Below are 27,779 nucleotides of genomic sequence, written 5' to 3' on the forward strand. Positions count from 1 at the left end.
CAATAATTGTATGTGTGTATATAGATCCGTGAAGCAAGGCCATTACGCCCTTAAACGGAAAACCTGCGTCCTCAAGCTGGACCCCACTTGGATAACCCGCCTCAAACCTGGAAACTCCGTGCCCTGTGTTTGTGAGTCTGCGGCTTGCTTGCAGTTACTTGGTACTGAGGCCACAGCTCTCTTCACATGCCCAAAGGCAACCCTTGTTACTTTAGGGCGGCACTGCAAGCAGATGCGGGGGCGGGTGAGCTAGAACCCAGTTGACACAGAGGTCAAGACTGAGACGGCTACCTACCATACAAGGCACCTCAGCGTGAGCTTACTTAAGCTGGAAGCTCAGAGACTGAAACCTCACAAAAAAGGGAGAGATGCCCAAGTCCTCTTACTAAGTCAGTCACCACCCACCCTCGGCGGTACCTGCGACACTTGCACCTCTCGGGGAGAGAGGAAGGGAGGAAGACGCTTCGCGCAGGCGCGTCTGCAGTCTATCGCCCTTCCCAGGCGCGCAGTCGCACTCTTACTCTCTCAGCGCCACGGTTTTGCGCCTGCGCCCTTGCGCGCATTCAAGCCGCGGGAAAGTTTTCCTAACGCCTTCTGCTTGTCGGCTTGGCTACCCAAATAGAAACAGAGAAGACTCATGGGTTGGTCTGTGGCTTTCGCATGAGGAAAACGGTGTGTCCCGGAGCGAGAGATTTCAAGCCCCAGGGACAGGTAGGCGGGGAGCACTGTAGCAGCAATGATACCGGGGTGTGTGTGGCGGCGGCGGCACCACTGTGCTTGAGAAGAGTTAAGTTTACTGTGACTACGACTGCCAGGATGCAACGCGTCCACCTTTGTTTACAGTCTCGGGTGTTGAGAGGCCCTTTGCATGCTGGGAGCTGTAGTCCTGGGCAAATCTCCCGCGAGTTCTTGGCAGTGGGGAGATGCATACTATGAAGTTGCTCCTCGCCACCGCCCATTACCAGCTATATAGCAATAAAATGCTCAGGTCCAGGGCTGGCAGCCAGTCCAACTGTGAGCCCTTTGGCACTATACAGTGCATTGGAGGAGGACTGCAAGAATGTAGGAAAGAAAATGGTCCCCCTTGCAAGCACTACAAGACCCATGTTCCAGGCTGACTGGAGCCCTGAACAAGACCACTCCTGTGAGGGGTGGAGATGCACTGCAACACTTTGTTTCTAAACTGCAAAAGTTGACAACTCTAGTTTGTGGTTAAACATCAAAGCAGGGCCATCAGCAGACAAACCTAAATCTTCTGCACACCCAGAGGGGAAGCCCAAAGTATGCAGAAATACATCTTCTAAAAAGTAATTTCCCAAAGAAGGTATAATTAGAGCTATGTATATATGGACGTACACATGTGAGGGATGCTATCTGTGGCCTTGAGGAAGGGGAAATCTCCAGCAGCAAGGAATAGCTGCCCAAGCCAAAATGGACAGCAAGACAATCAAGAACATTCTGTTCTCCATCACATGGCAATCACACAAACCCCCAGAGAGACTTTCATGGAGTAAGGAGGAGAATCACCTGGTACAAAATACTTCATTTGGAAGAAGAAAGACCCAGGACTTGGGCTATAAGGGGAGAAGGTTGTCCTCCCCGTGTTGCTTATGTTTGTAGGACTGCTATCTTATAGCCTGATCTTACAAACTTTAGTTGTACATAACCTCCACTCTATTTAATGGACCTTACTTTCACATAAGTGAACATAGAATTGCAACTGTATAATTAGATCTTGAGCAGGGGACAACTAGACCCACTGAAATCAGTGGCTGACATACCACACAAGGGTACATCAGCCAAGTTGTGCAAATGCACAAATGATGTTACAGAAGAGAAGAGCCATTGGAAATATCAGGCTTACTCTTTTGTAACATTTATGCAAATTTTGTGTTTGTGCGATTTGTGTAACTTGCGTACATGCACTGATACTTTTTTGTGGTGACTAAGATACCTTTGCGTAGTATCTTAGTCTGGCGGTGCCGGAGGTCACACATATCACACGTCGTGTGCACACATAATGTGCGACGTGTGCAGCATGAGTGTGGCGGCAGGCACATGCATGCTTGTTATTTCCGGCTAACAACTGGGGCAGAGGCGGCAGGGAGGAACACTGCTGCCCAAAAATCGTTTCAAAAAAAGGGAGCGCCGGGGGGGAAAAGAGGCGGGAGGTGTAAGTGCAACCCCCCCGCCCTTAAAGGGAGACCCCCTCTGGCACCGGACCACGCCTCTGCAGTTCCGTGAACATCTCTAGTTCACAATCTAAAAACACAACGATTGAAACATTAACACAATAAAAATGGTTTAATATACAGATAAAAATGCTAAAACTATAAACTAAAAGCCTGACTAAATGGGTATGTCTTCAGGCCTTCTTAAAAACATCCAGAGGAGGGGAGGCTCTAATTTCATTAAGAAATGTGTTCCAGAGTCCTTGGGCAACCCTTGAAAAGGCCCAGTTTCAAGTTGCCACCAACTGAGCCGGTGGCAACTGCAGCCAAACCTCCCCAAATGATCTTAATAGGTGGTGTGGTTTGTGAAGAAGAAAGTGTTGGACCCAAACCATTTAGGGCTTTATAGGTAATAACCAATGCTTTGTATTTTCCCGGGAAATTTATTGGCAGCCGCTGTAGTTCTTTAAAAATGGGTATATAGGATCTCTGTGTGTAACCCTGGAGACCAATGAAGCCCCACCAGTGCTGGGTAAAATTGCAGCTTGCATAGTGGTAACAGTTACCTCCACAGTGGTGCTGGGAGGCTGTGCAGAGCATTCAGCTTCAGCCAGTGCTTCTCGCAGGTACAATTAACAATTAGTTAGGAAGCTGCACTTAGGGTTGATGGGTGCCACCACTGGCTCCCAAGCCTTTCAGTGGAGAACACTGTCACAAGGTTACAATTAAGGCTTATGGCTCCTTTGCAAAGCTATCAAGGAGCACTGCATTTAAATGCATAAAGCATTATGTTCTGTTTAAGCAAATATCACCCCCCCCACCCCGTTCAGTCACACTCAGGTGTTTGGAAATTGATTATCTCTGTATTTCTTGTAATTTTTGTTTATTTAAGTCACAAAGTGCCACTTTTCTTCTGTTTGATTAAGAAGAGGAATCATGAAAGTGAAGGCGTCTCAAGATCAACCAGAATCTTCTGGCAAAAAGAAAGGAAAAGGTGAAAAAAGAAAAAGGAACCCTGAGAGAGAAGTAAGTAATATGAAAGGCAAGGTGTGGGAAGAAGAATAGTTTCACTGAGTGAGGTTTCACTTAACAAAAATTAAGATGTTCATTGCCTTAATGGTAAACACACATGATTGATGAATACAGTCTGTGGCCTTGTTCACACAGGTTTAGGAAAGGTGGTAAGACTTGGTCTCAGCTGTACCACTTCAGACTGCAGGTTGGAACAACCCTTTATTGAATGCTCCTCAACACAAAATACTCCTTCACACAGTAAATGTGTTATTAGGAAGAAGCATTCTAATTTAGCCTTTTGCCTGGCCTGCCAATTTAGTATGTGTATGGAATTTTTTCTTTTGGGAAATATCCCATCATATGATCCCTATCTGTAGTATGTAGTGACATAGTCTGGGAACAACTGGTGTAATATAGTAGTGAAGAAGCTACAAATCGGTGAGCTTTTCCCATGAACTCAGTTGTTGTAAGACATGTTTTTTCTAGTCTCAGCCCCTTAATTTGTAATATGGAGATAATGCAGATCTATGTGATAGGTAACATAAGTGAAGTTATTTGAATACTGTAAAACACTGGACAACTACAGACCTGTTTCTAACCTTCCCTTTTGGGGCAAGGCAACAAAGCATGTGATAGTGTCCCAGCTGCAGAGGGTCTTGGATTATACGGATCATCTAGACCACTTTCAGTCTGGCTTCCATCATGGGTATAGGACTGAAACTGCCTTGGTTGCTCTAGTGCAGGCATCCCCAAACTGCGGCCCTCCAGATGTTGCTGAACTACAATTCCCATCACCCCCAGCTACAATGTATTGTGGCTGGGATGATGGGAATTGTAGTTCAGCAACATCTGGAGGGCTGCAGTTTGAGGATGCCTGCTCTAGTAGATTACCTACACCAGGGGCTGTGTGGGGAAGTGTATCCCTGTTGGTTCTGCTGGACCTCTCAGTGGCGTTTGATACCATGATAGCCTTCTTGGCTGCATCTCAATTGTGGGGATTGGAGACACTGCATGCTATTTAAAAGTGGGCTGTTCGCCGTGTTCTTCAGTTCTTTTCCGACCGCCGTTCCTTTCAGTCCTTGGGCTGTTGCTCCTCATCGGTAAAAGTTCTTCATGTGAGCTCATCTATTAAAAAACGAAGTGCTAATTTCGGTATTTGACTTGGGAATGGCTTCCAGACTTTGTCAGCATTAATATGACCTTTGAATTGACCTAAACTACGAATTTGGATAACCCTAACGTGGCTGAGGAGAAACAGACTTTGAAGAGGTGCATGGGCTGTAATGCCAAGCTTCCCTCAAAAGACCTCCACGATCTATGTCTGATTTGCTTAGGAGAGGAGCACAATATCTCCTCTTGCAAGATATGCTTGACATTTTCTAAACAGATGTGAAAAAATGGGCTTTGCGGCTTCACACCGCCATTTATGCCAAGGTGTTAAGCCCTTCGACACTGTGTTAAGGAACTTCTACATCGGCTTCTAAAGACTTGACTTCTACTCCAAAGCCAACTTCCTCGAAACCATTACAGTGGTTGACATCAACCACTATTAAAAGTCCAAAAGCTCCTTCAAAGTTAACTCCTACTTTGACACCAGGACATTAGATGTCAAAGGAAAAACGTTCACACCAGCATGGTGTAGTAGCTAGAGTGCTGGACTAGGACCGGGGAGTCCAAAGTTCAAATCTCTATTCAGCCATGATACTAGCTGGGTGACTCTGGGTCAGTCACTTCTTTCTCAGCCTAACCTACTTCACAGGGTTGTTGTGAGGAGAAACTTAAGTATGTAGTACACCGCTCTGGGCTCCTTGGAGGAAGAGCGGGATATAAAATGTAAATAAAAAAAAATAAAAATAATAAATAAATAAAATAAAATTCTTCATGACCGAAGAAGTCAAAGACTGTGGACTTGACAAAATATAGAATGCCGTCCCCGTCCAGTCTACAAAGCCTGCCACTGAAATCCTTAGCAACAGCAGTCAAGACCAACCTCCCTCACTCGACATTGAAAACCTCAGCGTCAAAGAAGGAGTTGCAGCCCACTTCGGAAAAACCTCTCTATGTTGACCGCTCTTTGACACCAAGACTGTCAACATCGAGGGCTCATTCTCGGCTCTGTCTCCAGCCCCCACTTGAACTCTTTGGACCCAGTGATGCCTAAAGGACACAGAAAGTCTCCATCGGTGTCACAACTTCCATCAACACTGGCTATGCAAGTTCCGTTTTCCACTTTAAACACTCCAGTGTTGTCGGCATCCAGATTGGTGACTCCACGATGCCAAGCCCCGATACCAGCATTCAATGTCGAAGAAGTGAAAGGGGACAGGGATGTATTATTGGATCCTACCACTGCCCGCACCTTGCTTTCCATACCGGATTCTGAGTCAAGCACTCCTTCTACATCAGGGGTGGGGAACCTTGGCCCTCCAGCTGTTTTTTAACTACAACTCCCACCATCCCCAGCTAATTGTGGCTGGGGATGATGGGAGTTGTAGTTCAAAAACAGCTGGAGGGCCAAGGTTTCCCACCCGTGTTCTACACTGACATTTAAGTGTTTCCCTCCACAATCTTCTGATTTGAGAACTCCTAAGGAATCGGTTATGGCTCAGTCGTTTGACCAACGCACTCTGGCTTTGTCTTTGCTGCCCATTTGGCAGGCCCATCTTTGTCGCATTCATCTGGCTTCATGCAGTCATCAGCTGCAGAGGCAGCTCTTGCATCGGTGACTCTGGGGACCAGGTCCCCTGGCTTACCTTATAATTTTCAAGAGGACCAATCCTGGAGATCCTCACAACCAAAGTCTTTCTTGCCTCTGACATCTGCTATGTGCACTCAGCCTACAACTATGGCATTGGTGCATCAGGTCTACCTGATAGCCATCCACATAAAAGGCCTGGACAACATCCTGGCGGATGACTTAAGTTGAATTTCCAACAACAAGAACAACAACAACACGAATGGGAAATCAAGACAGATTATATTTCACCTCTCTTCATGAGTTGGATAACGCCAACTATAGATCTCTTTGCCACCTCAGGGAACACAAAGTGCAATCGTTTCTGCTCCAGGGCAGGTCACGACCCGAGATCACTGGGGGATGCCTTCCAGTTGGACTTGAAGCAGGAGATCCTATATATGTTTCTGTCATGACCACTGATCAGCTGAGTGGTTGCCCGCCTTCTGACTGCTCCTACATTGTGTATCCTGGTGACTCCATGGTGGCCAAGGCAACCATGGTTTCCACAGGTATTCAAACTGTCAGCCCACCAATACCAGATACTACCACAAGAGGTAGATCTCATGATACTAGGCCATGGTAAGGTCCTGCATCCAGACGTTCTCACTTCCCGTCTAACAGCATGGCAAATCGGCTTTTGAGTAATTTCCTACTTAATCAAAGGAAGTCTTCCACCAGGCGAAATTACCTTAGTAAGTGGCTTCGTTTCAAAGCTTATGCAAGGACGCATGGGTTTCCACCTAGACAAGCCACAATCAAGGATGTGCTCCTCTACTTGACTAATCTAAAATCACATGGGTTGGCTAATGCATCTTTAAAGGTGCATCTAGTAGCTCTTCAAAACATTTGGGCTGTGATGGGAAGACTTTTCGCACACAGATAGTAAGGCTTTCCTGAAAGGGCTCATGAATTTGTATCCACCCATTCGCACATCTGTGGAGCATCTCCTTGGTCCTTTTGGCTTAACCAAGGCTCCATTTGAACCAATGAGTTCTGCATCTATCAAATTAGTGACCTTGAAAACTGCCTTCTTGCTTGCCATAACTACAGCCAAATGCATTAGTGAATTGACAGCACTGCGGACTGATTCACCATACGCCAGAATCTATCCTGATAAAGTGCTAATGCATATGGTCCCAGACTTTCTACCCAAGGTAGTGTCCGACTTCTACCTCAACCAGAACATTGTTCTCCCTACGTTATTCAGGGATCCATCTACACCTTTAGAATGTGCAGTGCACTCCTTGGATGTGTGGAGGGTATTTTATATTACCTGGACTGCACTAAGGACTTCAGATCCACCAAGTGTTTATTTGTGGCATACAAGGGCTCTATGAGAGGCTTCTGTATTTCCAGACAAAGAATGTCCAAATGGCTAGTTGGAGTTATTATGCTGACCTACAAGTCACAAAATGTGTAACTGCCTGAAGCAATCATAGCCCACTCCACCCATGTCTATGCTTCATCAGCTTCACATCTATTGGGGGAAACCTTTACGGACATCTGTAAAGCAGCAACTTGGTCCACAGTTACCTTTTGTCAAGCATTACGCCATAGACGTGCGTTTTGCTACCGAGATGATCTTTGGGAGAAGCATTTTGAAGGGGGTGTTAAAACAGCTACTGCTGCACCTTCCTCCTCTTGGGAGCTAGCTAAACATCCATTCTTATGGATCTTGATGGATCTTGATCCAGATAAACAGGTTGCTCAACTGTAACTATTGATCCGTCAAGATCCGTAAGAGATCCGTTGACCCTCCTGAACCACCCTTCTGCAGTAGTGCTATGCTATGTGCGTATTGAGTGTGTATGCTATACTCCTTTGATGATAAATTCACCTGATTCAGAATTACCATCCTCCATGGCGGTTGTCCAAGAACTGAAGAACATGGCGCATGGCCTGCCTTTAAATAGCATGCTGTAGGCGTGGAGGCAGGGCTCGGTCATCTTGATGAGCTGCGGCATTCTACTGTGAGGTTCCTGCACAGGTGCAGTACCCATTCTTATGGATGTCGACGGATCTCTACAAGATCAGTAGTTACAGGTGAGCAACCTGGTGTTTTTGTATTGCTTATAAATGTTTTATTAAATGCCTTGAGATTGCTTTAATGAAAGGTATATAATGTCAACAATAATAAATAAATGTGCTAGATACTTTTTACCTATAAATACTCATAAATGCAAGGGGGGTTTTTTGTGTTGTTTTTTTTAAATAGCCTTTTAGCACAATGTTCTTCATTGCAAGGTCCCAGGGCTGGTGGCAGCCCCCATCAACTCTAAGTGTGCCCCCCTTACTAACTGTTCATTGGGCCTGTGTGAAACTTTGGTTGAAGCTCAGTACTCTGCACAGTCCTCCTGGGACCATGTGGAGACAACCGTTCTCACTGTGCAGTGCTTTGTTCTGCCCAGAATCCGGGGGTGGGGGTGGTCCTTTAAGGGAAATTGAGCCCTCTTGAGCCCCTTCACCATCTTGAAAGGTGTGAACAGAGTGTGCTTCCCAATACTTTCCTGCTAGAGCTCTTAAGAGAAGGCTCCATCTCTCTTCAAGGACCCTCCCAGTACTGAGAAAAGCACAGTACTGTGCAGAGATCAGCATTTTGGAAAATGGCAGTAAAGGTTTTCTGCCAGAGTAGCCTCCTGCTTGAAAAAATAATGAAGATTACCGTTTTAGCCTATACTGGGAAAACCTAAGGTGGGAGAAATTACTGTATGTAAAGTTACCTTGGATTGACCACTAGAGGATGGAGTTGTTCAAAAAGTGGACCATATCACTGTTGAATTCAGTAAAGGAATAACGGTATTTGCGAGTGCTACATGTTCTTGAAAAAAGTAGCAAAATGTCTGCAGAGTGGGTTTTTGGGGGGATTTTTTGGAAGGTGGGTTGGTGTGAGGAAGAAGCTGCAACCACTTGTACCATTTTGGCAGAGTTAAAAGTTTATCATGTCCATTTTTGCCACAACACCAAGATACTGTTTATGGAACATAGACACATAAGTTGTATTGTTAGTGCTTCTGATGTGCAAGTGTTAAATAGATCAGACTAGACCTGCTATAGTCTCTAGGGCTTGAGTTTGGAACTGTGGAAGTTGTTAGCTTGCATAACATGTATAACTGGTGTTGGAGAAGAAGGTTCTATTTTCCACTGCACAGAAATAATCTGTTTTAGTACAATTGAGTCACCAAAGTTCTTTGATGATCTAAGTCCTGGCATAGTTGTGGATTTGTTATTGTGGAGGTGGGGGCTCCACCCTTCTGTCCCTGACAGCAGACAGAGGTGCCTTCCATCAAGATGGATGGACCTGCGTTTCCAATTCCCTGTTCCACTGCATATAGCAAGGTGGCGTCAATTTTTTCCCTGACAATCAGATAACAGGGGCTTGGGCAAGAAGGCAATGTAGTGGGTTGTGGAGAGAACACAATCAGGCGATTTTCACAATTGGCCAAAAGTGGGCTAAGGCCTAGCCCGCTTTTGTGTGGCCGTGTGCTGCAATGGGAGCCACGCAGCTCCCGGTAGCTAAGCCTCATAAAAACCCTTCCCCTAAGACGAGGTTAACGGAGCGAGTGCTCTCTTAACCTCGTCTTTTTGCTTGTGTGTTGCTGAGGCATGCAGCGACACACGAGTAGACCCCCCACCCAGTGGAGGCTCTTCACTTAGGGCAGGGTGGGCAATTCCCACCCCCCAAAAAGACCAAAATGTCCAAAGAAACTAATAAAAATGGTCCAAAAACAATAATAATTGTCAGCCATTCTGTCCTCCGCCACCATTTCAGGTCTGACTGACTCAGTCACTGCAGCCCTGCACTTCCCTGCCTGTAGCTTGCAAGCCTGCAGTGTTGACATATAGTGGGCACTGGTAGTAAAATTCCTTAAACACCTATAAGAGCCCACGAAACAGTTTCACATAACAGTGTTCATAAGGCAGGAGCCAATCCCATGGATTGCCTTTGTTGTCAAAAGATGGGCTGAATTCAAATAGCCCTATCAGGAAGACATCATACTGATTGACAGCTTCCTCTGCCTCTGACTAGCAATCAGTGTGGCCGGGAGCAGTCCTTGTTCTAGTCTTCTGAAGGAAGAGACGGGCAATCGCCATTCACTCTTGTGCAGTGTGCTGAGAGCAGAACTTGCTGAGAGACCATTTATTTTGTTTATTGAGCCTCAGATTATGTGAGTTAAGTTTATGTAATTGTCAGATTGTGTGTGTTTGGGCACCTTTGAGGAACTCATCAACACAAAACAAAATGTGTAGGTAGCCCCCTGCCCCTCTTCTCAGGTCTGTACCTGAAGCGACCACTTTGCCCTACCACATGAAAGGGTCACCCCTGCTAAATGCATGCTTTATTTGCACTTTTATTATCATGAACTTGCAATAATTACTAATTTCCTGCCAGGTCTGCCATGATTTAAAAACCATCATTTCACAAACTGGGAATCTAATCTTCCCATAGTTGCAATCTGCAGACAGTTTTATTTATAAAACAGAAGGGGTAGCTTAGAAGTTTTTTACACCCGCCTCCCTAGTTTTGCACTCCGGGGCCCTGCCAAGTAGGGATGTGCCTGAACCGGTTAGGAGGCCACGCTGGAGGCCGCCGAACCGGTCAGGTTCCGAGCCGGTTCGGCACGGAGGGGGGTTGTAGCTTTAAGGGCAGCATTCCTCCCTGCTGCCCCTGCCCCCGTCGTTAGCCTGCCAGTGCTGAAGTCAGTAACACGCATGCGCCTGTTCCGCCGCGCGTGTGCACCTGCCGCCGCGCGCGCTCTGCAGACGTCGCACGTCAACTTCGGCACTAGCATGTGTGTTACTGACTTCGGCACTAGCAACGACAGGGGCAGGGGCACCTGCCGCCGCGCGCGCTCCGCAGACGTCACACGTCAACGTGTGATGTCTGCGGAGCGCGCGCGCAGCGGTGACAAGTACGCACACGTGGCGGAACGGGCGCATGCATGTTACTGACTTTGGCACTGGCAGGCTAACGACGGGGGCAGGGGCGGCAGGGAGGAACGATGCAGCCCCAGAATCTTTATCAAAAAACACAGCGCGGGGGGGTATAAGTACCCCCCCGCCCTTAAAGCGACAAACCCCACCCCACCCCACCCCCCGTGCCAGACCGGACCGGTTTGGAGCCTTGCACATCCCTACTGCCAAGCCACCCACCCACCCACCCCCCGCACCCAGCAATTTCTTTGTGCAGGACAGCGGAATAGGCATGGCTCCTCCTGCCCCTGGAAAGAGCAAGCTGTAAATGGGAAAAATAATTATAAGCCCCTCATGCTTGTACTATGTGGAAATAACAACTTGATTTGTGGAGGGTTTGGGTGGGTTTTTCGTTTGTTTTTAGCATTTTTAAATACACCAAAGCTACAGAGCCAGACAGATTACAAGTAAAATGAGAGAGGGAAATGATCGATATATATTTTAAAACTCTCTGTTAGGCATTTCTGAAATAGTAAGAAGTTGGCAGGTGGGCCAGGCTTCCAGAGAGGCCTATGCATAGGCATCGCTGAAGCCTGAAGCTCTTCAAGGCAGGCCTTGGAGATCAGCAGGAGCAGACAGTCAAGAAAGGGTTAACTTTCCTCCCAGCCCTATTGGTTCTCCTGGAGTCTTGTGCTCCTCCCATTCTTAGAATTTATATGGAACTGCACAGCCCAGGTAGCTGGCTGTGTTGGACTGAGGGTCTCCCTCCAACCAAGAAGGAAAGGAAAACATTTGCTGTTTGAAAGTAAACTCTTTGTTGTTCGTGTGTGTGTGTGTGTGTGTGTGATTTGTTCCCCTTGGTCAAGCTACCATGTTGCTCTCTCTCCCCCTGCCACCCCCATGAACCATGTGTGTGTTGCACATGGGAGAGAAGCCCCATGGTGTGTGTGTGTGAGAGAGAGAGAGTTCTTAACCTTTAAAAAACAACCAACAAAACATTTTCAAAGTATGCCAAAACATGTACTCATGGCATGTTTTTATAACTGTCTGAAAATGGGTGTCTTTGAGTGCAGAGGCTTTTACAAGTATGTTTCTTGGAATGACATAGCCACCTAATGGCGCAGTGAGGAAGTAACTTGCCTAGGGAGCAAGAGGTTGCTGGTTAGAATCCCCACTGCTATGTTTCCCAGACTCCTATATCAGGCTGCAGAGATATAGGAAAATGCTGAAAGGCATCATCTCATACTGCATGGGAGGAGGCAGTGGTAATCCCCTCCTGTATTCTACCAAAAGAAAACCACATGGCTCTGTGGTTGCCAGGAGTCGACACCGACTCAATGGCACAACTTTACCTTTTACTTCCTATATGCCCACAGCAGTTAGTGTTGGGTTTTGTTTTTTTGCTCCACCCCTGCGCCACCCACTTTGGCTCTGCCCATCTGCCTGGCACCCACCCAATCCCAAGAGTCACCAGCCGCCACTGCCCCCACCGGGAGGCTGCAAGTAGCCTCCCGGGCTTGGAGGGGTCTCTCCAGTTTGCCCCGCGTGCTCGCAAGCCCGTTCTCCCTGCAACCTCCCTTATGGCTCTTCACTGATCGTGAGAATCCCCTCAATATGTGGATATTTTCTCTCCACTCAATATTCCAATGTATGGAGAGAACATGTGAAATCTGGATCGGTATGAGAGAAATACAAGGACAAGAAATAGCACAGAGAAGTGCAGTTTTAATTAGAAAATTAGTGTTAGGGAAACAAAGGGGCCAGGAAGAGAATAAAGTTAAAACAAGAAAAATAGACTAGGAAGAGCAAGGCTATATAGAGGTTTAAACAACAGAAGCCACTAAAGACTTCAGCTTAAATGTGTTGTGAGCCAGATTGTATCTGTATTGTATGTGTATATTTTTTTAAAAACTATTGCTGTTAAAACATTTCCAAATGCATCTGTTTCATATTTTGTTTCTCTTTAGCAAGGTACACAAGCAGTCAGGAAGAAGCGGATGCAACTGAGAACAGAGTCCCCAGAAGGTACTACATTGTTTACATTTTCCTCATCTTTGCATAAATAATGACCAGTTTCTCTTAGTGTTTTACACATCTCTGCTCAATACCAAAGCCCTATGCCAAGTCATTCCAGGTGATCTAAAGGCTGGGGCAGAAAGGGGATTGTTTGTTTTTTTTAAATGAAGGCAAAGATCAGATTCCTCCTCAGAGAGAAGAACTGGTCTTATGGTAGCAAGCATGACTTGTCCCCTTAGCTAAGCAAGGTCCACCCTGGTTGCATATGAAAGGGAGACTAGAAGTGTGAGCACTGTAAGATCTTCCCCCTTAGGGGATGGAGCCGCTCTGGGAAGAGCAGAAGGTTTCACGTTCCCTCCCTGGCTGATAGGATAGGGCTGAGAGAGATTCCTGCCTGCAACCTTGGAGAAGCCGCTGCCAGTCTGTGAAGACAATACTGAGCTAGGTAGACCAATGGTCTGACTCAGTATATGGCAGCTTCCCATGTTCCTAGATTCTTCCATATGGGGATGAACTGATCGTCTAAAGTGGGGCTTCAGTTCCAGACAATTTTTGAATGTTCTGCCATGAAACAAGCCACTTATAGGACTTTTTTTGTGGGGGTGGGTGGGGTTTTTTTTAATTAAAGGGACAATTGTCCAATGGACCTTACACCCCTGGTTTAAACCAGTAAACCCCCAACTGTGTGCCATGAGAGTGGTTGAAGTGTGCCTGCAAAATTAATCAACTGTCTTGGATGTATCTGCCACTTGGTTGAATTGGGGGCTCTGTGAAGCATTGATTCCCCCGCCCCCTGCTAATATGCAATCAACAACTGATTGAGAGAGTGCATGTTTATCTTTGATTGTAAGAGTGAAATATGCACCCAGTTTTAGTTCAGAAAAGAACTTGTGTCCCACGTGCCTGTCTGGGAAACACCAATCTATGTTGAAATTTAGTAGCTGGAGTTGTTTGGCATTTTTTGTTTAATAGTGGTGTTTTCATAGTATCTTGTCTCTTTTACATTATTGTGTCCAAGTATTTTTACCTGCCTTGTATTTACGGTAGATTAGAAAGTTACATAAACCCTACAGATTTAATACAATCCAGTGCTTTGTCATTTGATTTCAAGTCTTTAGCTGGAAAAAGATAAAACAGATGCCACTTAAAAGGTAAAAATCCTTAGAAAAAGGATTGTGTTATATAGTGATCCTGCCATCATTTATGTATTGTATAGTATCAAGTAAATGCCATACAGTACTACTCAGTATTCTAAAAAAATGTCACAGTGATGAACATGTCTACTGCTCTCTGCCAGCAGAAACAACTTCTTCACACACAAAAGTAGTGAAGGTGACTCCAGGCCAAAGAGCAAAATGGCAGCCACTCTCAAAGAGCGCCAAAGTGCACCTGGAATCCATGATGAAATGGTTGATTATGTAAGTACCAACAGTCTATCAATTCTGCATTTTTTCCCCTTAAGAAGCTTCATTTGTGTCCTCAATCAGCCTGGATGGCTTTTAAAAGGGCTTAGATAAGTTCACGGAGAACAAATCTATCAATGGTTGCTAGTCTGATGGCTATGGGTTACTTCCAGCCTCAGAGGCAAGATGCCCCGAAATATCAGTTGCTGGGGAGCAGCAGCTGGAGAGAGGGCATGCCCTCAGCTCTTGCCTGGGGGTTTCCCAGGCATCTGGTGGCCACTATGTGAAACAGGATGCTGGATTAGATCGGCCTTGGGCCTGATCCAGCAAGGCTGTTCTTCTCAATAGCTATAACTTTTAATGTTGAGCTAATTAAACATATCTCTGAGAATGAAAAGGTGTTAGTCTAGAGTGTAGTCCTAAGCATGTTAACTTAGAACTAAGGTCCATTGAGCTTAATGGGCTTACTCCCCGATAGGTATGGCCTTAGTTATTAGATGAGCCAAGCCTTGACAATTTTCTTTGGCCCTAGGAACCAGACTGCCCCTGCTCCATGGGAGGTGGACTAGCTGCTTGCCCCCATCAACACTCTCTGTTCCATAGAGGGGCAGACTGCTCACCTTGCTTGCTCCACCCTGCTTGTTTACTCCTCTTTAAGGTGATTGACTGATGTGACCAGGAGGAGGAATGAGGAAGCAAAGTAGGGACAGGTTGCTCTGTTTTCCTCATGGTCAGGTCAGTCCATCGCCTGCCTAAGCCAAATGGATGTGACCAGAAAGACAAGGAAGCAACCCATCCCCACTTTCCCCTCATTCCTCCTCTTGGTTGTGTCCACCCGTTGCTTACTTGAGCCAGACAGATGCAGGAAGAGGAGTGAGCAAGCAAGGCAGAAGCAGGTGCATTCATCTGGCTTAGGCAGGCGATGGCTTGGACATTATCAGGAGGAGTGAGTGAGTGAGTAAGCAAGGTGTGGGTAGGTTGCTCCCTTGTCTTCCTGATCACATCCATTTGGCTTAGGCAAGTGATGGACTGACCTGACCAGGAGGGAAACGGAGCAAGCTGTCCCCACTTTGGTTCCTGATTTCTCCTGGTTGCATTGGTACATCACCTTCCAGAAGAGTACATAAGCAGGATGGAGGCAAGCAAGATGAGGAATCTGCCCCTCCCCCCGGTGGAACAGAGAGGGAGAAGGAAGGAGCAACTTGCCCTTGCCTTCTTTGCTCATTCCTCCATCTGTTGCCTTGCTCAGGCACCGCATCTAAATTTCCAGGAGCTATAGTGAGTTGGTACCTGGGAATTGTTGAGCCCCGTGGTCCAAAAAATGACACAAACATTGCCTCACTGAGCCAGACCAAGATCCATATAGCCCAACCAGATGCCTTGGGGAAGATCACAAACAGGACATGAAAGGGAGGTGACAGTCTTCCATTGCAAGGAGTGCTGTGCTGCTGCCCAGAAGAGATTTTAAGTCATTCAGCAGCCCCATTATTACACCATCATGACTGCTTTTTAAGTTGTGCAGCAGCCTTGGAGGGTCCTTACTGTTGATGGAGGGCTACCCATCATGTCGGCCAGCATCTATTTGAAACTGGTATACAAGGAGATGTCATTTTTAATGAGCCATCATATTGTTTGCCTGTTCTGAAGAGAGGTCAGGAAACCAAGACCAGCATCAGCCTAGTCCATTCTTTGGATATCCTGTGCAATGGATTACACTGAGTGTTCAACAAAACATTTTCCTGACAATTGAGTTATTCAGAGATGGGGAGGTTGGGGGACATCTCTGGGACAGCCATTCCAGTGGTGGTGGGGAATTGAGGAAGATCAAGCTCTGGTAGGTCAGCAGGCCATTAAAGGGGAAGGGAAATCAGAAATTTAATTTCTATGAGAGCAGTGGCTACAACCTACTGAACCTCATCTTATTACTTTGTAATGCCAGGTTGGTCTCAAATAAGTCTGAGATCATCCATGACCTGATCATGGATTAAGGCATTGACCTGGTATGCATTACAGAGACCTGGTCAGGTGAGGCTAGTGGCCCAGTTTGGTCCAAGCTTTTCCCAGTAGGTTGCTCCGTGGTGGAGCAGATGAGAGGATGTGGGCGGGGTGACTGTGGTCTATAAAAACACCATTTCCCTTACCAGGATCCCTGTCAGGGAATTGGCCTATTTTGAATGTGTGTACCTAAGTCTAGGGACCAAGGATAGATTGGGACTTCTTTTGGTGTACCGATCACCCCGCTGCCCAACGGAGTACCTGAGCTGATGGTCCTAGTTGTGGAGTTGGCATTGGAGTGGCCCAAGTTGTTGGTGGTGTTGGACTTCAATATCCATTTTGGGACTGGGTTTTTAGGAGCGGCTCAGGAGTTGATAGTGGCCAGGACGACTATGGGCCTATCCCAAGTGGTCTCTAGACCGACGCATGATGCTGGTCTTGTGCTCCGATCAGGGTGGTGTTCTGTGGCTGCAGATTCCTATCAACTCCCCACGGTGATGGACTGATCACCATCTGGTCAAGGTAGAACTTGCAACCACAACCCACCTCTGCAGGAATGAAGGACCCATTAGGTTGGTCCGCCCAAGAAGGTTCTTGGATCCAGTAGGTTTCAAGTTGGCTCTGCTAGTGATTTTGTCGATGCTCTGGTATACATATGGAATAATGAACTCACTAGAGCAGTAGACAGAATTGCTCCTAAGAGTTCCCTCCGACCTGCTTTAAAGTCAGCCCTATGGTACTTGGAAGAACTATGGGAGCTGAAGTGGCGAGGTAGACAATTAGAGCACAAGTGGTACGAATCCGACAGATTGCAACACAGATCACATTTGAAAATCTATGCTCTGGCAGTGCAGGTGGCTAAGAAGTGGTTCTTTCCTGCCAGCATTGCTTCCGCAAATTCACGTCCAGCTGGGTTGTCTAGGGTTGTGAGGGGGCTAGTTCATGCCCACTCTGCCTTGAATTTAGAACTATCTGTCACTCACTGTGATGTCTTTAATGACTTTTTTGAGGATACAATATCTTGTATTCCCAATACAAAACAAGTGCTGAACTAGACTCCACAGTTATTGTAGAGTCTATTGTTGACATGTCCAGGAACTCCTCTTGTCGGATTTAATTGGATCACTTTCAGTTTGTTACTCTGAGGATGTGGACAAACTGCTTAGGATTGTGCCTCCCACAACTTGTTCTCTTGACCCTTGCCTAACTTGGCTTATTTCTGATCGTGAGACTCACCTCCTTATCTGAAGAAATGTGCATTGGACCCCTCAGAATTGGCTAATTACAGAACTGTTTCTAATCTTCCTTGGGCGAGGTGATTGAGCGAGTGGTCGCCTGTCAGCTCCAGGCAGAAGAACCTTAAGACGTACCTGTTTTCCCAGGCTTTTAACTGACATTTACATTTTAATATCTTTTTTTATTATTGAGACTGTTTTTATCTATTTTTATTGGTTTTATATTTTTTAACTTGTACACCACCTGGAGATTTCTATATCAGGCTGTATAGAAATACAATAAATAAATAAATAAATAGATAAAATTGATCGTAAGACATTTCTAGCAGTAGCAGCAAATTACTGCTACTTTTTCCAAATGGGAGTGGGGAAAAATCATAATGTTTACCTCTCTTCTTTCAGATCTCTTTTATATGAAAACACATTGAATCACAGGGAAGTTGAAATGCACCTAAACATTCTCAAGGAAAGGTAATGATTATAGAATAGCAACAGAAATAAAAGAGAAGCACATGTTCATGCAGCATGGTTCTAAGTATGTTTATAGGCGTAATAGGGTTTATTTCCTGGTATGTACTCTTAGAATTGCAGCCTTAATGATATTCTAATACACGGATGTCTAGCTGGCAGCCCGGAGGCTGGATTAGACCCTCAGCACCATTTTATATGACCCCGGGCAATCTACTCTTAATCATACACATAGTAAAATATTTGGCCATGGCTCCACTTATGAAGAAAACAAAAATTCTGTCCAGATTGTAAGAGGGAGAAGATTTTAATGTTGTATCTCTCTTTGGGACTTTATATGTAGTGTCTCAGCTCTAAGTATATGTGCCCCTTAACTGTGAAGTTCTTATTGCAAGTTCATGTCCACTTTATTATGCAGCCAGTGCACCTATGAAGGGTTCCGCTTGTGTGACAAAACATCCTTTCAGCTCCCAGATTGCTAGCTTGAGAGCATAGTGGCCCCTCAGAATACGGAAGTTGGTCATTCCTGATCTAATTGATTTTTTGGAAATCTCTCTTCTGTCTCCCCTCCAGTACAGTTCTCTCCCAGTAATATAAAAGGGGTACTGCTGTGAAGTGAAGCAACTAAAATGTTTCTAGGATAGTCAGTAAACTGAGTAAGCAAGGCTTGTTTGGAACTGTAGGCATCTCTTTTTCAACATATTAGAGGTTAAAGATATAACAAGTTTTTAAATTGTTTTGTATTGGGTTTTTTGTGGGGTATTATAATTTGATGTGCCCTATGTGTTTTTATTCAATGTTTTAATGTTGTGTTGTGAGCCACTCAGAGAACAATTTGTTATGGGGTAGCTAACAAAGATGAAGAAGAAATAATAATAATAATAAAATCAGATGCTAGTAAATTGAAAGATATGAAAGACAAGAAGGTGACGAATGAAAACATTCTGAATGATCAGGTTTGCTCCTTGGGGGTTCTCCTGAATCTGGCACTGCTCCTAGAAAATCAGGTGGTGGCAGTGGCCAGGAGTACATTTGCTCAACTTGGTTGGTGCACCAGCTTCTCTCCTCCTTGAAAGGCTGATCTGGCCTCTGTCATCCATGCCTTAGTCATGTTGCATTTGAATTATTGGAATGCACTCTACATGGAGCTGCCCTTATTGGAATGCACTCTACATGGAGCTGCCCTTGAAAAGTATTCAGAAACTACAGATAGTGCAGAATGCAGCTGCCAGATTGATTTCTTGGACTGCTTGCAGTGCACATATTACTCCAGCCTTGAAGCACCGCACTAGTTCCCAGGCTGTTTCTGGGTACAATTCAAGGTGCTGGTTACTACCTTTAAAGCCCTGAATGGCTTGGGTCCTGGGTACCTCATGGGCCGCCTGCTCCCAGCTGAATCTACCCACCTGACTAGATCGGCTGGAAGCGCTCTGCTCCACATGCTGACACCTGCTGAAGCCTGTTTGTGGAGCATGCGGGACAGGGCCTGCTCAGTTATTGCCCCCAGGTTGTGGAGCTTGCTTTCTGTTATGGTCTGCATGGCTCCCTTTCCCTCAGCTTTCAGGAGGAGAGTGAAGACTGCCCTTTTTTAGTCAGGCTTAATGCCCCTCAAACCACCTTAATAGCAAATAAACCATTATATTAACCAATTACTATACATTATTATTTAATCCCATCCCTAACATCTTAAAATCAACAACTGCAAAGTCCCTAGTAAATTTTTATGGATCTTACATTCACTGAGTAGGCAATATAATTCAAACATTATATAAAAAACATCACCTAGGTAAGGCATTACAAGTGTTAGAATGCATACCAGACTGTGCAGATAAAAACATGTTGCTCTACTTTCAGATGGTGCTCAAGCTTGATCTTTGGCATGTTTCTAGTGGGGGAAGGTATTACAAAATAGTATTTAGGTTTTGATGATATATGCATTAATAAAGGGATAAAATGATACTCACTGATAAGTAGTTTCTGACCCAAGGGACAAAGATGTTAGGTTGGAGGAAATTGAAGTTACAATAGGGTTAAAAGAGAGTAGAAATTGGTCAATAGATGACAGATTTTTGTAAAAATGACCATGACAGTGTTCTTTAAAACAGAAACGGGTAATGACTGTAACTCTTAAACTTCTGAAGAAAAGCTGACAATGAACAAAACCAGCCCACTCAGTGGGTGATAATTTAAGTTTGGGAATAAGTAAGTTGGGCTTAAGAAAGGAAGAGAAAAGGCGGAGTGGTGGGGGGGCAGGAGAGTGTCTTACCTTAAACAGGAATGGGTGACTAAAGAGCTGTTGGGAGATATTTGTAGTTGGGAATGGAACTAGTGATTCACTTTATGGGTTATATGGCTGGGTTTTAACTAGTGATTATTATACTTCCTTGTTATATTGCTGTTACATTGTTTATTAACTTAATAAAGCTTCAGCACTGATCATAGAACCCTGCCTGAATGGTTTGTATATCTTTCAGAAAGAACCTAGAATGAAGAGAAGCTAGAAGTTGCTTGGCCTCCTGATCTCCTAATTCCTGACTGGGAATAAAATTTCTCCTTTGAAAGAAGTCCCACAGTTTTGGGCAACCACTTAAATGCTTCCCTTGGTGTATGTGGTGTTCTAAATGGATGCATTGGTCATATTAAGAGTATGCTGAGTCAATCTGAGAGACTGGGATGGGCCATAGGGGAAGATGTCTCTAATGTCAATTTAATCCAAATTGTTTTGTGAATATAACATTTGTAATAAAGCCACTAGTGCTAAGTGAGTTGCATTAGGCCTGGCATAATGTTAATAACTTTGCATATTGACTTTGTGGCCAGTTGCTTGTCGAAAAGGTGATATAAAAGTGCACATATAAATATAATTATTCCTATTGCTCATAAAGTAAAGTGGTAATTTGTTTATCATTTTGATCAAGGCTTCTCAAACGTTTTGAGACCCTAAGAGTTCCTGTGGAGAAGTTGAAGAGCCTGGAGAAAATACATAGGATTCTAGCAGAGGAGAAAAAAAAGTCTGCAGCTTTGGAAGAAGGTTTGGCAGAACTGGAGGTGAGGAAGGAATGGAGGGTGAATCTTGAATGTCTGTATGGGATGCTGTCAGTGAATAAATGATGAATATTGGTGAAAGAAGCATCCATTCCATGAAGAAGAGGATGTGGTCTCCTGCTGATAGTTCTTGTTCTTTTTATCCTTTGCATTCTCTGAAATAGGAGAGGAGAAAATAACTGTCATAAACTTCATAACAAACAGATCTGGATGAGGTCCATTGTATCCATAAGAAATGGGTTCTGCGCCTGCGCAGGGACCTCGCGGGCTGATTAATTAGCTCCTCTCGACGCCCCTACCGCCAGATTGGCGGTTGGGGCGCCTCCTTTCAGTTTCTCTTTGACCGCCAAAGCGATCAGACCTCATAGCTGTTGCTCCTCAGTTTGGAAACTATTGGCTTGATACTTGGACTGAACTGGTTTACGCATTCTTCTAAACGGACTACTTGGTTGCTAGATTACTTGTTTTATTGGCTTGACCTTGGAACGGAACTTGGCATTGTTTAATTCTAAACGGACAAACTTGGAGAAAGATTGTTTGCCTTCTTGTTGTGACGTGGAACGGAACTCGGACATTGCTTATTCTTACAACCATCTGATTTGGCAAGTATGGAGGTGAAAAAAACCTTCAAACGGTGTATTAAATGCCGAGCCAAACTACTGTCGACGGATCATCACGACGCTTGTTTAGTGTGCCTGGGGGAAGAGCATAATACGGCGACTTGTAAGGTTTGCTGTTCGTTCTCAAAACAAATGAGGCAAAATAGGGTGCTACATCTCGGGGCGGCTCTATATGATGAGGCTCTCCGCCCGCTGACGCCCCGGCCGGGCGCTTCCCCGGACTCCCCTTCGATGTCGGGCACTCGATCGATGTCAAGCGCTCGGTCGACATCGAGCTCCCCAGAACTGGGTACTAGTGGAACTGCACAGCAGCAGGCTAAAACCGCTTTACCGGGCACTAAAGAGTCTGCTGTTTTCAAGAGACCTAAGGAGGTGTCGAAGAAAAAGAGACACAAGGATCGAGACTGTCGAGGGGAAGATAGGGCTAAGGGCGCTGCACATGAGTTGAGAGTGCATCGTACCCCGTCCCCAGTGTCTGCTCAAGCTTTTGAAGGTGACTCGGATGAGTCCGTTACGACCTCGACATTGGCTCCAACCTCGACATTGGCTACGGCATCGATGGTGGGGGATCCAGCTTCGACATTGACCGGGCAGGCTTGTGAGTTGGCATCGACATCGACAGGCACAATATAACATCAGATGGGTGGGTCTTGCGTATAGTGCAGACAGGATATGCGTTGGAATTCGAGACCAAGCCTCCATTTTTAGGGCTGACATTCACGCCAGCCACAGAAATTCTTCAGACGGAGGTCAAGGTGTTGTTGGAGAAGCAAGCGATAACACCTGTGCAGTGGGCGAACAGACTGACGGGCTTTTATTCCCGCTACTTCCAGATCTCGAAGAGAGATGGCGGGATCCGAGCTATAATGGACTTGAGGGCTCTCAACTGTTACATCGTGACCAGGAAATTCAGAATGATTACCCTGCAGTCTATCCTTCCCCTGTTGATACACGGGACGTGGGCAGCTACACTAGATTTAAAGGATGCCTACTTCCATATCGGCATCCAAGAGAATTACTGGAAGTCCCTCAGGTTTACTGTAGGAAGTCAGATATTTCAATACACGGTGCTCCTGTTTGGTCTGTCAACAGCACCCCGGGTATTTACGAAGGTGATGGCAGTTGTGGTGGCCTACCTAAGGACTCAAGGGATAATGATTTACCCGTATTTAGACAATTGACTTTTGATCAATCGCGACAGGGAGCACTTAAAGAGGCAAATTCAACAGGTGGTGGACCTGTTGGAGGACCTTGGAATCAGCATCAATTGGAAGAAGTCGCATCTCGAGCCAATGACTCAGGTGAGCTTCATCGGGGCAGTACTCGATTTGAGCTTGCAAAGAGCTTTTTTGCCATTGGAACGCATTTGCCAGATACAATTGCTCGTCCAGCAATTTGTGCAAACCCCAATGCAACCTGCTGTGCAGATTCAACGGCTCCTGGGACTGATGGTGTCATGTACAACGATGGTGCAATATACACGTTTACACATGCGCACACTACAGCTGTGGTTTCTCAGCAATTTTTGCCCCAATGTGGACAGTCAGAACATGCGCTTGACCATGTCACCAGTGGTGTTAAAGAGTCTGCACTGGTGGAGGGAGGAGCGCAACCTGGTTCGAGGTGTGGGGTTCGTGGCGCAAGTTCCAATGTGCCAGGTGACTACGATGCGTCCTTAACAGGATGGGGGGCGCACTGTATGGGGCACTGCATCCAGGGGACTTGGAAACTACCGCAAACTCAGCAGCACATCAACTATTTAGAGCTGATGGCAGTGTTCCTAGCCCTCAAGGCATTCCAGCCCATGGTCACTGGGCAGACAGTGCAACTACAACTGGACAACACGACGGCTATCGCCTACCACAATCACCGGGGGGACAGTCTCCTTAACGTTGTGTCTGCTAGCCCAAAATATTTGGAATTGGTGCGTTCAGCACTCAGTCTACCCGATGGCAATCCACATATGGGGGGTAGACAATTGCTTGGCCGACGACCTGAGCAGGATCACGGACTATGGCCAAAGGCACGAGTGGGAGATAAAGACTGTATACCTCGGGCAGGTGTTCAAGGACTGGGGGGGTCCCCTCAATAGACTTGTTTGCAACTCTTGCCAACAAAAAGTGTGTCAACTACTGTTCTCGTGCGGGCATGGGCCAGGGCTCCCTAGGGGATGCATTTCGACACACCTGGAATGTGGGGCTGCTGTATCTGTTTCCGCTGCTACCTCTGTTGGGTTGCACAGTAGCACGGGTGATGAGAGACAGATCGAGTTGCATCCTTCTAACTCCTTGGTGGCCGCGTCAGCCGTGGTTTGCCCCGCTGCTGCAGTTGTCGGGGGGCAATTTCCGCAGGCTCCCGCAAAAGGCGGACCTGTTGCACAGAGAGCAAGGAAAAGTGTTACATCCGGAGATCCAGGTGCTGAAGATAACTGCCTGGAAAATAGGGTTTTGAAGAATATTCTCTTAAATAGTAGACGTGAGTCAACAAGGCGTAATTACGTTTGTAAGTGGAAGCGCTATCAAGCTTACATGAGAGCGAAGGGGATCAAACCTTTGTGCGCTTCTCCATGAGAGGTGTTGATGTACCTGACTTCGCTGAAGTTGAAGGGCCTGGCAAACGTCTCTATTAAACTACATCTGGTGGCCATTTCAGCGAAGCACAGGGGTTGGGATGACTCCACGGTGTTTTCCCACCCGGAGTGTAAGCGCTTCTTAAAGGGCCTTAACAACTTGTACCCGCCTGTACATTACCCTATGGAACAGTGGAGTTTGTCTTTGGTGTTGTCGGCTCTTACAGAACCTCCATTTGAGCCTTTGGCAACGATACCCATTAAACTTCTGTCATTAAAAACTGCTTTCTTGATAGCAATCACAACGGCTAAGCGTGTAAGCGAATTGACAGCTCTGCGTATGGATAAGCCTTACATGCAGTTCTATCCTCACAAAGTTGTGATGCGGCTTGATCCACATTTCCGCACAAAGGTGATGACGGAGTTTCATTTGAATCAGGAGATAATCCTGCCAACCTTCTTTCAGGATGCGGAGACAGATTTGGAGAAGGCACTACACACGTTAGATGTGAGGAGGGCGCTTCTATATTACCTGGATTGGACTCATGCTTTCCGGAAGAGTAGGAAGCTCTTCATCTCGTATAAGGGACAGTGTAAAGGCCGCCCAATATCTCGGCAACGCTTAGCACATTGGCTTGTGGAGCTTATCTTTTATGCTTATAAATGTCAGAAGGTGACACCGCCCAAGACGGTGCGAGCCCATTCTACGAGGGCGTATGCAACATCAGCAGCCCATCTGTCGGGCATCAAGATGTCAGATATCTGCATGACAGCCACATGGTCTTCCCAGCTACCATTCGTCAAGCATTATGCTATAGATTTGAGAATGGCGCGGGAGGCGAATTTTGGGAGAACTGTTCTAAAGAGGGTATTAGCATAGGCCAAGGGTCGTCTTCACCCACCTCCTTAAGGGGGAAGCTTGCTAATCACCCATTTCTTATGGATACAATGGACCTCATCCAGATAAACAGGTTGTTTACCTGTAACTTACGATCTGGATGGGGTCCATTGTAGCCATAAGTCCCTCCCAAACCATCCCCGCTGCAGAGTCAGTAGGTGGACATTGAGACTGTTTATCTTGTGGATCGTCCATATGGGCGGTCTGCAAGAAACTGAAAGGAGGCGCCCCAACCACCAATCTTAACGGACAAGACACAGCACGTGCAGGCGGTGGGGGCGTCAAGAGGAGCTAATTAATCAGCCCGCGAGGTCCCTGCGCAGGCGCAGAACCCATTTCTTATGGCTACAATGGACCCCATCCAGATCATAAGTTACAGGTAAGCAACCTGTTTGTTTCCACAAAGGACCAACATGAGTCATTGACCCACCTGATGCACAAGGCAGTGCTGGCATGCCTGGCTGGCTGGTGCTGCTGTGCACATAGAAGGCAGCCAATGCCGTATTGTGCAGCTACTGAAAACAGCACCCCTGCACTTGCGCAGGGAAACTTATATTGTTTCCAGTGTAATTAGCACTATGAAAGTGCAGGCATGCTGTTTTAAGTAGTTGTACCACTCTGTTCTTCCACAACACCCAGGACTGTCTTCTGCATGTGCTACAGTACCAGCCAACCAGGAATGCCAGTGTTGCCTTGTGCACCATATGGGCCAGTATCTAGTCATTGTAAACTTGCTCCCTTGGATTCCTGATTTCATGTTGTAAGTCATGTTGCATTAACATACAAGTCTTTCTTATCTTCAAATAGAAGAGATATCTTTGCAGTCTTTGTATAAAGTAGAAACATGGAAAGTTGTGTAATATTGGAGCTGTATCAGCTTTCTGTCTAGTATGTAACAATGGTAGCTCACTTAATCCTGGCAGAATGTGAGCTAAACAGATGGTTTCTTGCTTTAAAATACATTCCTCCGCTTGTCCTTTCTTTTTCAACCCAGGAAGAAATAGACAAAGCCGTGCAAGCAGCAGAGCTTAGAGAGCAGAATATTCAGAGTCTCCACAACAAAATACAGGAATTAAAACGGGAGTTGGCAGCAGAGGAAGAAACAGCAAGTGAGGTACCTTGGAAATAGGGTTGGAGTTTTGAGACTGTAAAAAGGAATCTGGTTTGCCCCTGGATTCTCCATAGGTTCAAGGAAGAGGGGAAATACATCTTGAGACATTCTTCCTCTTTGATATACCCATCTGGGAAGGATGTGCATTTAAAAACATTGCTAGGCAGTAGTATTCTTTTTGTTTAAATTGAAAATAGTTTTCAAATAATTAAGGAAAATAAACAAGGATCTAAAGGGAGAGAATGAGATAGAATTTTCTTCCTAGAGCCTGAAATAATATTCAGTGGTTGGCATTCTTTCACTGCATTTGGGCAAGGCTGTTGCACTAGCTAGTTGCCTTAAGTCTGGAGCAAACATTCCAAATGAGTGTTGTGCTTGCACAACAGGTGTGGCGTGCCTCATGTGTTAAAGGGCTATACAGTTTTGAGAATCCATGTAACTTCATGGCAGCTACACAATCTCCTTGCACTGGTGCAACCTGGTTGCACAAGTGCAGCAGTAATCAGCATGTTGGTCAATATTTTATCTCTCTTCGCCTCTAGTTACTCCAGAGAAATGACAGTGATGACCTTGCTCTTCCTGAGCTCCCGAAACAAAGTATAAAAGCACCCATGTTTCAGGTAAGCAGAGGACAAGAAACAGGTTTTGAAGACTTGCTGAGGTTGCTTCTGAACATCTCTTTTATGTCATTGCACAATAAGAACAAATCTTATGTGACTGGTCTATTCCTGAAGAATACATGTGCACATTTCTTCTGAATCGCATAAGCAATGATTAAATGGCACCTCCTATTTCCAGCTGGGTCTGAAGGCCTGCTCCTCTTTCATGCCCTTATCTCTCCTTGCTCCTTGAACTATCTAATATTTTGTTAGAAATTGTTTTTATTTCTTTGTATTCTTAGGCTTTCTACCTTTTCACATTCTGTAGGAGCAGATTCTGAAGATTCAAAACCAAGAAAGTATTCTTAAGAATTTGAATACCATTCTGCAATCAGAAGAGATGAAGATTTCTCTTGAAAAGGCGTGTAAAAAGGTGGACTCCTGAATCAAGTGAGTTAGTACATGAAAGCTGCCTACTGAAGAACAGAGACACAACCCATATCCCATATTGTCTTATTCTGCATGGACATATGTAAGGAAGGCTACATAATAATGTGTGTTAACCAATTTTTTAGAACATGGTGACTATGCTTCTCTTATAACGTTCTTTCCAGATTGCATTCCTGCATTTTTCGCGTGTGTGTGCGTCCATGTGCTGCAATTTGTTACATGATTGGAGGCATGTTTCAGCCTCTACCTGAAAATATATTTTCTGTTTGTCACTTTGGTATCTGAACTTGCATAATGTGGGTTTCCCTTTATTGCAGTATGTTTGATTGCTTGGTGTAATATTCTGCAATTCTGGGGATGCAAAGATGGCAAGAGCCTAGTTTCCCATGAAAGAACTGTACCTACTTAGAAGATCTAAATTTTCAGACTTCATGTATTTTTCAGAGAACCAAATAAAATGGCTTAAACATAAGGCTTTGTTTGTTTTTATTTAAAACATTTCTATACCGCGTTTCTGGGCGGTTTACAATTAAAATC

At 45.5% G+C, this 27,779-nt stretch overlaps 2 protein-coding genes across 5 annotated transcripts in view; one reads left to right on the top strand and one right to left on the bottom strand.

The window, feature by feature from the left end:
• The window catches only part of MMUT (methylmalonyl-CoA mutase), a 32,939-nt gene extending 32,360 nt beyond the window's left edge, over nt 1–579 (bottom strand). Inside the window, exon 1 of one of the 2 annotated variants that reach the window (XM_053284138.1) lies at nt 418–579. The gene's annotated coding sequence lies outside the window, so the exon portion shown is untranslated. Of the gene's footprint in view, nt 1–295 lie in introns of both variants that reach the window. The other variant, XM_053284135.1, reaches the window with a different exon arrangement.
• Nucleotides 512–27,714, top strand: CENPQ (centromere protein Q). 3 transcript variants are annotated; one of them, XM_053284147.1, is made up of 9 exons: nt 512–711; nt 3,064–3,197; nt 12,801–12,858; nt 14,150–14,267; nt 17,885–17,953; nt 20,869–20,998; nt 26,077–26,196; nt 26,736–26,813; nt 27,121–27,714. In XM_053284147.1, the coding sequence occupies exons 2-9, from the start codon at nt 3,108–3,110 to the stop codon at nt 27,235–27,237; spliced, it is 780 nt and encodes a 259-aa protein (XP_053140122.1). In that variant the 5' UTR covers nt 512–711; nt 3,064–3,107; the 3' UTR covers nt 27,238–27,714. The 3 variants fall into 3 exon arrangements, with proteins under 3 accessions (XP_053140122.1, XP_053140119.1, XP_053140120.1); XM_053284144.1 differs by having other exon boundaries at nt 513–711; nt 14,147–14,267; XM_053284145.1 differs by having other exon boundaries at nt 513–711; nt 3,098–3,197; nt 14,147–14,267.
• The last annotated feature ends 65 nt before the right edge of the window (nt 27,715–27,779 follow it).

Source organism: Hemicordylus capensis, chromosome 1, assembly GCF_027244095.1.
Source record: "Hemicordylus capensis ecotype Gifberg chromosome 1, rHemCap1.1.pri, whole genome shotgun sequence".
In the NCBI taxonomy this organism is placed as follows: domain Eukaryota; kingdom Metazoa; phylum Chordata; class Lepidosauria; order Squamata; family Cordylidae; genus Hemicordylus; species Hemicordylus capensis.